Raw genomic sequence first — 13,385 nt, 5'->3', positions numbered from 1 at the left:
TATGATTCCAGCCTTCTTTTTTTAAACACTGGCCTTAGAAGCCCCTTGCACTGCTGCCAACCTGGAAAGTCAGAATACTCTTAGCTATTGGACCATCTAGTTCAGGGTTTCCCAAACTTTTGTCTCCAGCTGTTTTTGGACTACAACTCCCATCATCCCTAGCTAGCAGGTCCAGTAGTCAGGGATGATGGGGGTTGTAGTCCAGAAACAACTGGAGACCCAAGTTTTGGAAACCCTGGTCTACACTGTTTACACTGAGTGGCACCCAGTGTTGGCTGTTGCCCATTGGGAGCCCAAACAGTAAGGGGAGCCAGAGCCAATGGCAGGCTCCAGTTTTGGAGCCATCCTCCTCCCTGCTGAGTCCTACCAACAAAGGCAACAAGGAGACTAAAGAAGGAGGAGGAGGAGGAGGAGAGGAGGAGGAGGAGGCAACTGACAGCCAGGGCCATCTTCTGGCCAGGTTGTAAGTAGATATGTAGGCAGATGCGGGGCTGGCTAAGGGGACACTGTAGACCAGCCTCCACTGCTTTCAACATCTCTCCAGGATTTCAGGTGTTCCCTGGAGATGGTGGGTGGGGATCAAACCTGGGACCTTCTCCATGCCAAGCAGATGCTCTAACACTGAGTTCTGGCTGCACCTTCCATCTTTCCATCTCTTCCGAACCACTTCCCTAGGAGCCCTGCAGCCCATCTTGAGATCTGCTCTTCCCCCTTTTCACACTTCGGCTCGTCCATTCTGTCCCATCCCCGAGAGTGCTGATTTCATCTGGTCCAGAGGGAACTGGCCAAGGTTCCCAGGGCAGCATCTTGTTGATGAATGGATGGGTTGCATCACCCTGTCCTCTCCCCTGCCGAGCAGGTTTTAGGGCCAAGCTGCCTTTCCCAGCCAGAGGCAATCAGGACAGAGAGCTGGGAGTGTACACCTCGCCAAGCCAAGCCGGAGAACAGGACAGACTGGAGAAGTGATTAAAAAGGGGGGGAAGACAATGAAGGCGGCCATAGAGCTCACCATCCTGATTGCCTTGTTGGCCACAGGTGGGTTGCCACCAGGGGAACTCCCTGCTGCTCCGAATAACCTTTCTTCCCCTTACACCCAAGAGAGAAGGCAGTCGTTCTGACTCCCGGCTCCCTCAGGTAGAGTAACTGAGGCTGCGTACACATCATGGATTTAAAGCATTCTCCCCTCCCCTTCCAAGAATCCTGGGAACTGTAGCTTACCTCTTCTCAGCACCCTTAACAAACTACAGTTTCTAGGATTCTTTGGGGCAGGTATGCTTTAAAAGTATGTGCAGCTTCAGAGCAACAGGGACAAGGGCTCCTGCACCTAAAACAATTGCACTGAAGATGGAATTTCAGTGGGCATTAGCTTGTCCTCTCACAGTGCTACAGAGTGGAGAAAAGCTGTCCCCCACAAAATTCCCTCTTCCATTCCAATATTAATGGTTCCACCCTTAGTAAGGGACCTTCTTTGTATCAGCGCCTTACTTACTCCTTTGCCTAATTCTCAAATAGAAATACGGCAACCCGTGGCTCCCATCCCTCCAATTTTAACCACACAGTTCCTCTCCCACATGAATTCCCACTGGAATCCGACCAACCACAGGCTCATCTTCTAATTATCATCTACTGGTCCCTTTCTGAGCTGGAAAAAGTAATGTGTATCCCTGGCTTTTAGTAGCACCAGTCATTGACCCTGTTCACAGCATTCGATTCTACTGCTCCTTTCCTCTAGGTGGAAAGTGGACCCAAATTGGTTCTGACCCACAGTTCTTTCCCTCAAAAGCAGGTGGGGAATAGGGCCAGCTCCGGAGCTTGGTAAGGTCAGGCATTTGCCGAGGGTTGCCAAAATTAGCAAAGGGTCACTGCCCCCCATCTTCATTTGCATTCTCTCTTTTGACATAGAGCATTCAAAATAGGTGTGTGAAAATTCTGAATTTTCACCCCTGCCTATTCCAGATATCCTATTCATTGTGCATTTAAAATTATTTGTGCTCATGAAGGTATCGACAATGTAGTTTTCCTTGCAGTTTTCAATACAGGTTGTGCCTTCAGAGTTTTCAGGGCAGACACGCAGCATGGCTTCCAAACCAGTACATGTTCCAGAACATCCTTCTGTTATCCTGAAACTCTTTATACAGTCATACCTTGGCTCCCGAATGCCTTGGGAGTCGAATGTTCTGGCTCCCAAAGTGAGTGTTCCAGTTTCCAAACATTGTTTTGGAAGCTGAACGTCTGGCGTGGCTTCCACTATTGCTTCCGGTGTGCCTGAGCAATCAGAAAGTGCACCTTGGTTTCCAAACTTTTCAGAAGTCAAACTGACTTCTGGAATGGATTCCATTCAGCTTCCAAGGTACGATTGTACAGTAATTGCTCTGATTTGTTTCTCCATCCCACTTTCGTTGCTCTACACCGCAAGAGCAGCCCTCCAGATAGAAATAATGCAATAATACTAGACAACTTCTAAAGCAGAATGATGTGAGGACAGGATAAATCCACCACTCATGCAACTGTTATTGTTGCACGAATGACGTGTTGCAGAACACATACAAACACACAAAAACAGACCAGGTGGAAAGAAACCCCCTGCAGGACTCCCTACAGGTGCCTTGCCACAGAGTCACCCCCCTGCCACAAACACACACACACCAAACTTTCAGATGGTACCACCATGGAATTAAAATCCAGGATCCCTAGCTTTACCTGCTCCAATCGCTTCTCTTGCCGAATGGTTTCAGGGAGGCAACTCAGGAATCTCAGCCTGCATCCTGCCTTGCATATGAACACATCGCCGTACAACCTCAGAAACACCAACCTACCCACACAAGTCAGTGGGAAAACTTTAAGTGAAAGATAATTAACTCTTCCTCCTCCGTTCCTCCACTGCCCTGGGCTGAAATGGGCTTATTGGTCAGCTTGGTGCTTATTTAATATACATGGGTTCTTGGTTTCCACAAAGTCCATCAACACTTTTTCAGTGGGCTTTAGGCTGTAATACGAGCCCCGCATGCCAGGCAGCAAAGCCAATTTAATTCTGAGTGGACATAGCTAGGATCATGCTGTTAAAGAACAACTTGCTTTTTATTGTTGCTCAACGTGCCTATTCCACAGGTATTGCTTGGTTTTTTTTGCTACGGTCCCATCATTCTACTAGGTACTAGTTTTAATAGCATTTTGGTGTTGTTTGGAGTGCTTCCTTCCCTTTCTGCTTTAAAACTGAGTTGTGATTTATTTGCTGGTGCGTATTGTTCCGAACTCCTTTGTGAAACTTCTTCTATGAAGAGGAGCATATGCTTTTTTAAAATAAAAATTTAAAAGTTAATCAAATGTGGGGGTTGTTTTTTTAAAAAAAGTATTTTAAAAACAGCCCAAACCTCACCCTCAATAAAACACAGAGAGATGAGGAAATCCTTGTTCCTTTAAAAAAAAAAAAAAGTGTTGTAAGGTAGGCATGTCCAGACCCCGAGAAGGCCCCTGTACATTTAAGGCAGAGGTGGGGAAACTGAGGCCTGGGTCCCAAATGTGGCACTTGAAGCACTTTCGGTCTGGCCCTCACAACACTCTCCAAACCTCCCTCCCTCCCCAGCCACACCCTCACTGTCCCTGCTTCACACCCTCTGTGAAATTGTTTTTTCTGGTTGGAATCTGTCCTTGAACTCTGATCACGCTTCTTGCTCGGCTGGAGGGAGCCGGGTGGGAGTATGTTTGTGTGTGTGCAAATCCACCTTCTATACAAAGGCATTTTTTTTTTTACATTTAGTGCTTCACCCTCTTTTGCCTCTGGCCTCACCCACCACTGGCATGTGGGTTTTTTATATTCATTTTTGCTTTTCTAAAAGCGAAGGCAAAGTATCCCAAAGAAAGGCAACCTCTTGGCTGGTAGCTGATCTGAAGAAGGGCTTTCAACAGAGGTTAGGTGCCCATCCATCAGGGATTTTTTCAGCTGCAATTCCTGCTTTTGCAGGGGCTAGATGGCCCCTGAGGTCCCTTCCAATGTTGCCCCAGGAAGGTTCCCCATCGCCAGCTTTAAGGGGTGCCCAGTTCCACAGGGACATCTTATCCAAGCACTCTGATGGGGAAATATGTCCTAATGGGGAAAGACTCCTTTGCAAAATGTCATTTCAGCTTTGCTTCCTGAAGCTCGTGGCCTGTCTTGCCACAAGTGCCTGGGGACACGTGAGAATTGCACGAACCAGCAGCAACTCTGTGGCAGCAACGAGACCCTTTGCATGGAGGAAACCCGAGCTACCTACGGTACGTGGCCTGGGGAAGAGGTTGCCAACTGACCTGGCCTGCGCATGTCCCTTGATCTGCAGCAGGGCCATCTTACCCATAGGCGCTAGGGGTGCAGGGCACCCGGGCGCCGGGCTCTCAGGGGTGCCAGGCCAAGAGTCCAGGGCCAAGATTTGGAGTCCAGGGATTGGGAAGAGCCGACAGCCGCTGCCGAGTGGAGCAGAGCCTGTTGGAGAACCGCAGCTCTTCTGCTGCGGGTGAGCGAGGTGCTGAGGCAGCCGGCTGGCTCCACCCTCATGCACGCCTGGGATTGGTGGACCATCAAGAGGTCTGCCCAGCGCACGCTGCACACACAAGGTGCCCAGCTTCACTCAGTCGCTGCCACTGCCGCCTCGGGCTCCTCTGTTGCTGCTGAGGCGGCTGGCCAGGCCAGCTCTGCCATGCACCCCGGCGCCACATATGCTTAAGACAGCCCTGATCTGCAGAATGTGATGCTTTAAAAAAAACCACAATTTTGCAGAGAGTTGTGCATCACCACCTGCCTGCAATGTAGTGGTCAGAGTGTGGGAGTACGACCTGCGAGACCTGAGTTCAAATCCCCACTCAGCTGTGAAGCTCACTGGGTGACCTTGTTCTAGTAGTCACCCCAAATCTCACCCTAACTAAAGTACCTCACACAGGGCTGTTGTAAGGATAATGTGGAGAAGGGGAGGAGCCATGTGCACCACCTAGAGCTCTTTGAAGAAGGCATAAATGCAATAATATACAAAATAAATCCAGCCGCTGCATAGGCACAGTGACACACTGAAAGGGTAGTAGCCCTTTGCTGTCCCAACAGGAAAAGTTGGTCATCATTCCCTCTAGATGCCCCACTCGCCTTAATGAACGGGTTCATCAAGCCTGTGTTTGGGCTATGTTTTGCCCAGTGCGTCACAATTTCTACAGGCCCGATTTGGAATAGTCTTATCTCAGATCTCTATCACTTTAAAAAAAAAATCATGTGTGACCTTGGCTGGTTAGCTTTGTCTCCAGGCAAGGAGGGTCATTAGCTGCCCATTTAAGGGCTTCCTGGCCTGGCATTTAACATTCAATTTGCTGCTTCAGAGGTTTATGTGTTTGTTTAAAGGAAGCATATGACTAAGTAGGAGAAGGCACTGCTGTAGGTTAACATCGGGCAGGAAAACAGAGGTCAGTTCTGAGAAGCTTAGAGGCCTAATTCACTACCTTTTGGAAATTTTCTCTTTGCAGAACTCAACAGGGAGGAGGAGGATGGGTTCAAAACCAGAATCAGCTGGCTCTGCCTGCCATTGGCTCTGGCCTTGCCTATTGTTGGTTGGGTGGCACATCTTGTTTTGCGACTTACTGCTATGCATACCTACCCCTAATATAGGGTTGCCATGCAGTCATACCTCGGAAGTCGAACAGAATCCGTTCCAGAAGTCCGTCTGACTTCCGAAACATTCGACTTCCAAAGTGCGGCTTCTGATTGGCTGCAGGAAGCTCCTGCAGTCAATCGGAAGCCGTGGAAGTCCCATCAGATGTTAAGCTTCCAAAAGAACATTTGAAGACCAGAACAGTCACTTCTGGTTTTCAATCGTTCGGGAGCCGAAACGTTTGACTCCCAAGGTATTCAGGAACCGAGGTACGACTGTATTTCAAAAAGCAAAAATTTGGACACAAAAAGTTGTTGAGGGGTTTTGGGGGGGAAATTGCCCAAAAAGTTGTTTGGGGGAATCGCCCAAAAACAACACTTCCTGCTTCTGTTTTCAAAAAACCCAGACATTTTGCCTATTTTTGAAAATTCCCCCCAGATGGTCATTTTGCCATTGCAATCCCGGACGTGTCTGGAGGAAAATGGACGTATGGCAACCCTACCTAATATATGCCTTTTTATAAGTATTGTTTCATTGGTATTGCAAAATTCGGATAACTGCAAATTCTGAAGGATGGCTGTGTTTCGTCTCCTTTTTTTTAAAGTGTGGATTTCATAAGCTCACATTTAAACATGAACTGAAGCAAATTCCTCCCCCCCCTCCCTAGTGATCAGTGGGTTACTTGTTTGTAAGCCTCATCATGCACCTTAGCTACCATCTTGCTGTGCCTTCCCTTCTCTAGGCCCCATAAGTGAGACCCTGAAGAGAGGGTGCACCACATTCCAGTACTGCCAGTCCTACTTCTCCACCCGCAGGGGCTTCATATCACGAAGCATCTACTGCTGTTCCGAAGACCTTTGCAACGATGTCCCCTACAATGGTAAGAGTCCCCAGAGTATGGTCAACCCTGAAGTGAAAATAATCAGACCTCTGTGCTCCTCAGAGACATGTGTGACACACTGGGAAAAGAGCTGGCTTGCTTACTTTCATGAGCCACTAACTATGGTCACATTCACACCATACATTTAAAGCACTATAATACTGCTCTACGCTGTCATGGCTTCCCCTGAAAGAATTCTGGGAGCTGTGATTTAAAAGTGCCAAGAAGAGACCCTTGTTTCCCTCACAGAGCTACCATCATTCCCTCTTCGCAGGGAACTCTGGGAACTGTAGCTCAGGGAGGGAAATAGGGGTCTCCTAACAACTCTCGGCACCCTTAACAAACTACAGCTCCCAGAATTCTGTGGGGAAGGCTTGACTGGTATCATCATGCTTTAAATTTTTGGTGTGAATGTGGCCTATCTCCTGCTCTCTATATGGGACAGTCAGTGATGTCAAATATTTATTGTTGTTATTTTGGTTTATTACCCATCCTTGATCAGGAGTCCCCAAATGGCTCACAACCATTTAAAACAACAACACTGAAAACAGTTTGAAACAAATTACAATCGCAAGAGTAGGGATATATATATCTGTCAAGTGTCAAAGGCCAATGCAAACAGGTGTGTCCTCTGCAAATGACCAAAATATGTATAATGAAGGTGCCAGACGCACCTCTCTGGTGAGGGAATTCCACAACTCAGGGACTGCTGCAGAGAATGCCCTCTGTCGTGTCACACTCACCCCAAATTTCTGAGGGAGGTGGAACCACCAAGAGGGTCTGTGCAAAAGGAAGTGGCCTTTTAGATATTTGGAGCCTACGTTGTTTTTAGGGCTTTAAACATTGGCATGGGCTCCTTGACCACCTTCTGGACTACTGCTGCCACTGAAGCTGCTGAGGGAGGTGGAACCACCAAGATGGCCTCTTAGAATGTGGATTTTTGAGGTGCTATTTACTGAAGCCTTCCACAAGCAGTGCTCGTGGCCCTCCGAATTGGTGACCCTTCTTTTTTCTTGACTTCCCACAGTCACGTACAGCACCGAACGCAACGGAGTGGACTGTTACAGTTGCATCGGCAGTTTGGAGGAGTGTAATGGGATCAGCATTCCCACAGCCCAGTGCAGAGGTAAAGAGAACCGCTGCGTGGAAATCTCTCGCCAGTGGCTGCCAGGTAATCTATCTGAGAGGTGTTTTGTGCCCTTCCAATTTGTCACTTCTTTCAAAATTCAGGCGCCACCACCCCCGGCAGTGTTGCCCCAAAGCTATAACTGCTTCTATGGTTCCCCCGCTTTGATGTCAAAAGGCATTTTGTACCTCCTCAAGCCCTGCTGGGGGAAAAAATCCATTTAAAATAATAATACAGTGGAACCTTGGTTCTCAAACAAGTTGACGAACAAATCGGCTCCCAGACGCTGAAAACCCGGAAGAAGTGTTCCGGTTTTCAAACGTTGTTCAGAAGTCAAACGTCCGATACGGCTGTCAGCTATTGTTTCCAGGGCGCCTGCACCAATCAGAAGCCGTGCCTTGGTTTTCAAACGTTTCAGGAGTTGAACGGACTTCCGGAACGGATTACATTTGAGAACCAAGGTTCCACCGTAATAATAATAATTACTAAACTGCTCCCACTGTGATGCCAAAAGGCTTTGGGGGGGGGGACCCCAGAATTTGCCCTTTTAAAAAAAGTTTAAAAGTTGTGTGCGTGTACGTGTTTTACCAATCACTTCTGTAGATCCTAGGCTGAGGTTCTGGGATGCTGAAAGGATTTTGCAATTCCCCAACTCCCAGAGTGTAAAAGAAAAGAAAAGCCACACTCACTTTGCACTTTGGTATGTTGCCCCTGCCCACCTTGGCATGGGGGCAGCAGGCCCCAGCCCTTGACCCTAAAAATGATTAGCCACCCCTGATAAAAACAGAGGTGTATCTGCTGAAGAACCCCTGCTGGTTTTTGTGGCAGAAGCCGTGTGTGCATTGCAAAAGATCTCAGGTTGGATTCTAGAGCGCACTGTCAGTTCATGTGGGGCAATGGCCTGGCCTTTCCAGTGTCTCCTGAGAACTGGAAGTGTGCTGGTGGTGCCTGGTGCCCATTGGAACTGGAGGAGCAGAGGGAGAGGAGACCAATGGAAAGTGGAGCCAGAGCCATTGAGAGACGGAGGCATCCCCTGCCTGGTTGTACGTAAGTGCACATTGTACTGCAAGAGAAGATCAAGGAGTCCTACGTGGTTGTCTACTCGCTGCGAACGCATTGAGCTCCTCTGTAGTGTGCTTGGCATACAGAATAGTCCAGCCCTTCGCTCAAATACATTCCCCAACAGCCATTGGCAAGGATCTTTGACACCCTCCTCTGTTTCTACAGGAACAGGTCTGGTGGAGCCCATCATCAAAGGCTGCGGGAATTACCCCAAGGAGGAAACACTCTTGGCATACAGCATAGGAGGCAAAATCAGCTACGTGGCCATTCGTGTCTGTGAAGGTTCCAGGTGCAACAACAGCTCTTTCAAAGGTAACTGTGGATTGCAGGTTTCTTGGGATGACCCAAATTGGAGCGGCAGGAGTCCCGAGACAATTTCGACTCAAATGTGCATGCCAAAATTAAAATAAAACTTTGGGTGCTTTGTGTTTAAAATTTCATCCCCACTGAGGACTTTATAACCAAAACTTGAAAATTGCAAAAACTCAGAATTCCGGTTTTTAAAAATATCTCTGGATTGCATAGATGTATTTTTAAAGTCCTTTTCGCTCACATGTGTCCCCCCCCCCCCATATAAAAATATACCACCCACAAAAAGCAGCATTATTAGGCAGTAAATATCTGTGAACAAGACTGGGCAATATTTATTATTATATTTAATAATAATACATTTATATCCCACAAGGGCCAGAAAACTGGGGGGGCAAAGCAGTTCCCCCAAATGTGGGTTAACTACCCTCCTACAAGTAAGCACACAGGCAATAACCCAACACAATAGCTGTCGCTCTCCCCCCCCCCCCCCCCGCATCTCTGATCCTGGAAATAGTATATGGTCATCCCTGAATAATAGCCATGAATTTGTCCAATCTTTTTTAAAGTCCTGCATTACATCAAAGCTCCTCCACTCTCACTGTCTCTGTATGACTGTGTCAGAAATGGAATCCAGGAATTTCTGATTCCAAATTTTGTCCCACATGTCATTCTGGCCTCAAAAAATGAAAATAGCAGCTTTGGGGAGATGAGGTTTGTGTTGGGGCTGGAAGAGAAAGAGTTAAACTCCTTATTCCTGCAGTCCAGAAGCTGCTCAGCTCGCCTAACAGCTGCTATTTGCAGAACAAACAAACAGAATCATAGTAACTGTCACACCTAATTTGGCCCTTACTGAAAAAGACTTTTGTCTCCTACCTTTCAGAGTTTTCTGTGAGGGAACTCAATGGACTGGTGTGTTACAGCTGCCTAGATACAGGAAATGATGAATGCAGCGCAGGGAATCTGCAACTCATGAACTGCGTGGGAAACATGGACCATTGCATGAATGTCATAGGTAAGAGATGGTGCAAGATTTATGGCAAAAGATGGATGGAGGCTTTTGAGTAGGCGGTGCCTCCTTAGGTGGTAGTAATGATTATTATCTTACCATTCTAAAGTGCCTAACATTTTCTAAGTGTTGTACCTATACTAAAAGATAGGGCTGTCCCTGCCCACAGGCACACAATCTGATAGGCATGATATGAAAGGAAAAGGGAATGGGGAGGGTAAAGGAAAGCAAGCACCAGAGCAGGTGTGCCTTCACTCACCAGTGGATTGGGCCAGGTTGGTTTCCTCTTTGTTGTGATCCTAAAATACCTTCTTAGGTCCAACTCACATGTACCAATCATGGTACTAGCCAAGGTCAGTCCTCATTCTTAAGGCCTACAGATGGCTTATTTGCAGCACTGGAAAGCCCAAATGGTTTAAGAACACAAAGCATACATGCACACCAATTAATACACAACATGATAATAAACAGCCTCGGCCCAGTATACCTGAAGGAGTGTCTCCACCCCCATCATTCAGCCTGGACACTGAGGTCCAACTCCGAGGGCCTTCTGGCGGTTCCCTCACTGCGAGATGTGAGCTTACAAAGAACCAGACAGAGGACCTTCTCGGTAGTGGCACCCGCCCTGTGGAATGCCCTCCCATCAGATGTCAAGAAAATAAACAACTATCTGACTTTTAGAAGACATCTGAAGGCAGCCCTGTTTAGGAAAGTTTTTAATGTTTGATGTTTTATCGTGTTTTTAATATTCTGTCGGAAGCCACCCAGAGCGGCTGGGGAAACCCAGCCAGATGAGCAGGGTAGAAATAATAAACTATGATGATGTTGATGATCCTACAAGACATTTTGGCACCTGAAGCAAACCACAAAATGGTACCCCCCCACCCCCTGCCTAGGGAAGGAAGTGTGAGTGAAGATCTACATCAGGAGCAATCGGGGAGACAAATCAACCTTATTCAGTGCGGGATGTGGGAGTCAAAGAGTTTCACAGCGGGGAAAGGGGCCCATTCTGAATCATGCCAGGCAGGTGCGGAGCCCAGGAGAGCCCATAAGGCAGCCAGGAGATATTCCCAGCTCTACCTGAAGATGTCAAAGATTGAACCTGAGACCTTCTGCATGCAAAGCAGATGAGGTACAGCTCTTCCTCACAGTCCTGTCACATCCTGGCCCTTCCAGCTTCTGGTTACAGGAAACTATGAGTAGGTTGATTTGCCCCAAACACAAGGAATGCATGATTAGGATTCAGATGAAGGACGGATGAGAAATTTGATTCAGGATGCATTTAAAGCCAAATCAATCAAATTTGCACTTTCTGAAACAATATGCAAACCGAAACACAGTGATCCTACAAAATTCACACTTATCTGAATTTTTCAATGCAGTTCTCCAATCAAGCAATGTTCATAAGAATACAGATATTAGGCGAGAGTGTGCATCAAAATGAAGCTATAAAATGCACTGGGTACAAAAATGCATTCGAGTGTAGGGAATCGCTTGCCCAAAATGTGTCACATTAGTCAGAAGTACCTGGAACAATGTCTTTGTTAGGAGAAATTTGCCCTGAAATGCTGGTCAATTTCCGTGTGTGTGTGTTTGCAGCAGAAATGTGACGAACTGAATTTAAGATTGGGGAAATGAATAATGGAGAGAAATGAAATTGACCAACACTCCTATCCCTACTCATATGATCTGATCCCTTGTCCTGGGAAGATATGCAACTCCCTTCCCTCCTCTCCTCTCTTCCAACGCAGATTACGTCAGCGGTGCCACCCTCCGAGCTGGCTGCGCCAACCAGCAGCTCTGCCAGGATATGGTCTTCTATGGAACACTGCTGCCCAAGCTTCCCGTCAGCTACGTGACCTGCTGCCAGGGCCCCTTCTGCAACGGAGCGCAGGGCCAGGGTGGAAGGAGAGGTGAGGGCATCCTCTTCGCCCTGCTGGCAGCCCCACTGCTCATAGCCCTAAACTGAACCACAAATGCCTTCTTCACCCATCTGCCCCCATCCCAAATGCAAAACTCCTGTAGATCAGCTTCCACGGAAAGGCAATCCCTCTATCCCAGGTCTGGCAGTGTCCCACCTGCGCCACCAAGGTGTGTCTTTCTTGGGAACGTGATGGGAGCAGGACTTCTGGAAGTCTTCCTACCCATAAGGCCTTCCTTCTTAGCCCTGCCAGGTTTCACTGAACTTTGCCAACCCTCCCACAACAACTCAAAAGGACGCAGCCCGCAAGAGGGCAAGCTGTTTGCTTCTTTAACTTTCCACCCACGTCCAGTGCAGCCACTCGGGATTACTTGCTCCCGGAGCTTTAATAAGATTATATAATGGAAAAACCAGGCCATCTCTCATGGCCCCTGAGCCACCCCCTTGAGTGTGAAAAAGGGCTTTTAACGTCACGTTTTGTATTTCCCTTTTTTTTTTTTAGCGGCTGCCTCTCTCAACTCATCTCAGAAGGTTGAGAGGGATGGGGGGAATAAGCAAGCGGAAAACCAAATAAATGGCTTGGAAAGCAGTGGCGCAACTGGGTTAGTTCCAGCCTCGGATCCAGGGAGATTAATTTCTACTTCATTTCTGCAGATTTCACGCCAGTGGCTGGTCTGTTTGTTGGCAGGACCATCTTCAGCCGTAGCAGGTTGCAATTTCCAACGCTGCAGTGTCTCTAGTTTAGCCAGAAAAGGCAAGGCTTTCGATATACAGTGGTACCTCAGGTTACAAACTGAATTTGTTCCGGAGGTCCATTCTTAACCTGAAACCATTCTTAACCTGAGGTACCACTTTAGCTAATGGGGCCTCCAGCTGCCACCGCACCGCCACCACGCGATTTCTGTTCTCATCCTAAGGTAAAGTTCTTAACCTGAGGTACTACTTCAGGGTTAGCGGAGTCTGTATCCTGAAGTGTTTGTAACCCAAGGTTTTTGTAACCTGAGGTACCACTGTACTCTTCCTGGAGGATTTCCCCACTAATTCTCCCCAACCCCCCCAAAAAACTTTATAACATTTGTTATAACCCCAGATGAGCAGGGTAGAAATAATAAATTATTATAATTATAATTATTCAGTTGAGGGGTTGCACAGGCAAATGAACTGCAATCAGATTGAAGATGGGTCATCACAATACAGTGGTACTTCAGAAGTCGAATGGAATCTGTTCTGGAAGTCCTTTCGACTTCCAAAACGTTTGGAAACCAAGGTGCGGCTTCCAATTGGCTGCAGGAAGCTCCAATTGGCTGCAGGAAGTTGGATGTTCAGGTTCCAAAGAACATTCACAAACTGGAACACTCACTTCCGGGTTTGCGGCATTTGGAAGCCAAAATGTTTGACTCGAAAGGCGTTCACAAACCAAGTTACGACTGTACATCATAAAAGCATCTATGGGACAAAGGAAAAGTGGGGAGGAT

At 47.5% G+C, this 13,385-nt stretch overlaps 1 protein-coding gene across 1 annotated transcript; it reads left to right on the top strand.

Annotated features, from left to right (window-relative positions):
- The first annotated feature begins 986 nt into the window (after positions 1-986).
- Positions 987-12,514, top strand: LOC128419044 (urokinase plasminogen activator surface receptor-like). The gene is made up of 7 exons (XM_053399291.1): positions 987-1,035; positions 4,123-4,251; positions 6,346-6,483; positions 7,511-7,654; positions 8,837-8,983; positions 9,864-9,995; positions 11,741-12,514. Exons 1-7 carry the CDS (start codon positions 987-989, stop codon positions 11,956-11,958), a joined length of 957 nt encoding a protein of 318 aa, XP_053255266.1. The 3' UTR covers positions 11,959-12,514.
- Positions 12,515-13,385: the final 871 nt, after the last annotated feature.

Source organism: Podarcis raffonei, chromosome 8 (assembly GCF_027172205.1).
Source record: "Podarcis raffonei isolate rPodRaf1 chromosome 8, rPodRaf1.pri, whole genome shotgun sequence".
Lineage (NCBI taxonomy): Eukaryota > Metazoa > Chordata > Lepidosauria > Squamata > Lacertidae > Podarcis > Podarcis raffonei.
Note: the sequence above shows the minus strand (reverse complement) of the source record. Positions and strands in the feature narration are given on the sequence as shown.

Coding starts and splice junctions, on each gene's coding strand:
- LOC128419044 (XM_053399291.1), top strand. CDS start 987: ATGAAGGCGGCCATAGAGCTCACCATCCTGATTGCCTTGTTGGCCACA. Junction 8,984..9,863: donor CAACAACAGCTCTTTCAAAG/GTAACTGTGGAT, acceptor CCTACCTTTCAG/AGTTTTCTGTGAGGGAACTC. Junction 9,996..11,740: donor CCATTGCATGAATGTCATAG/GTAAGAGATGGT, acceptor CTTCCAACGCAG/ATTACGTCAGCGGTGCCACC.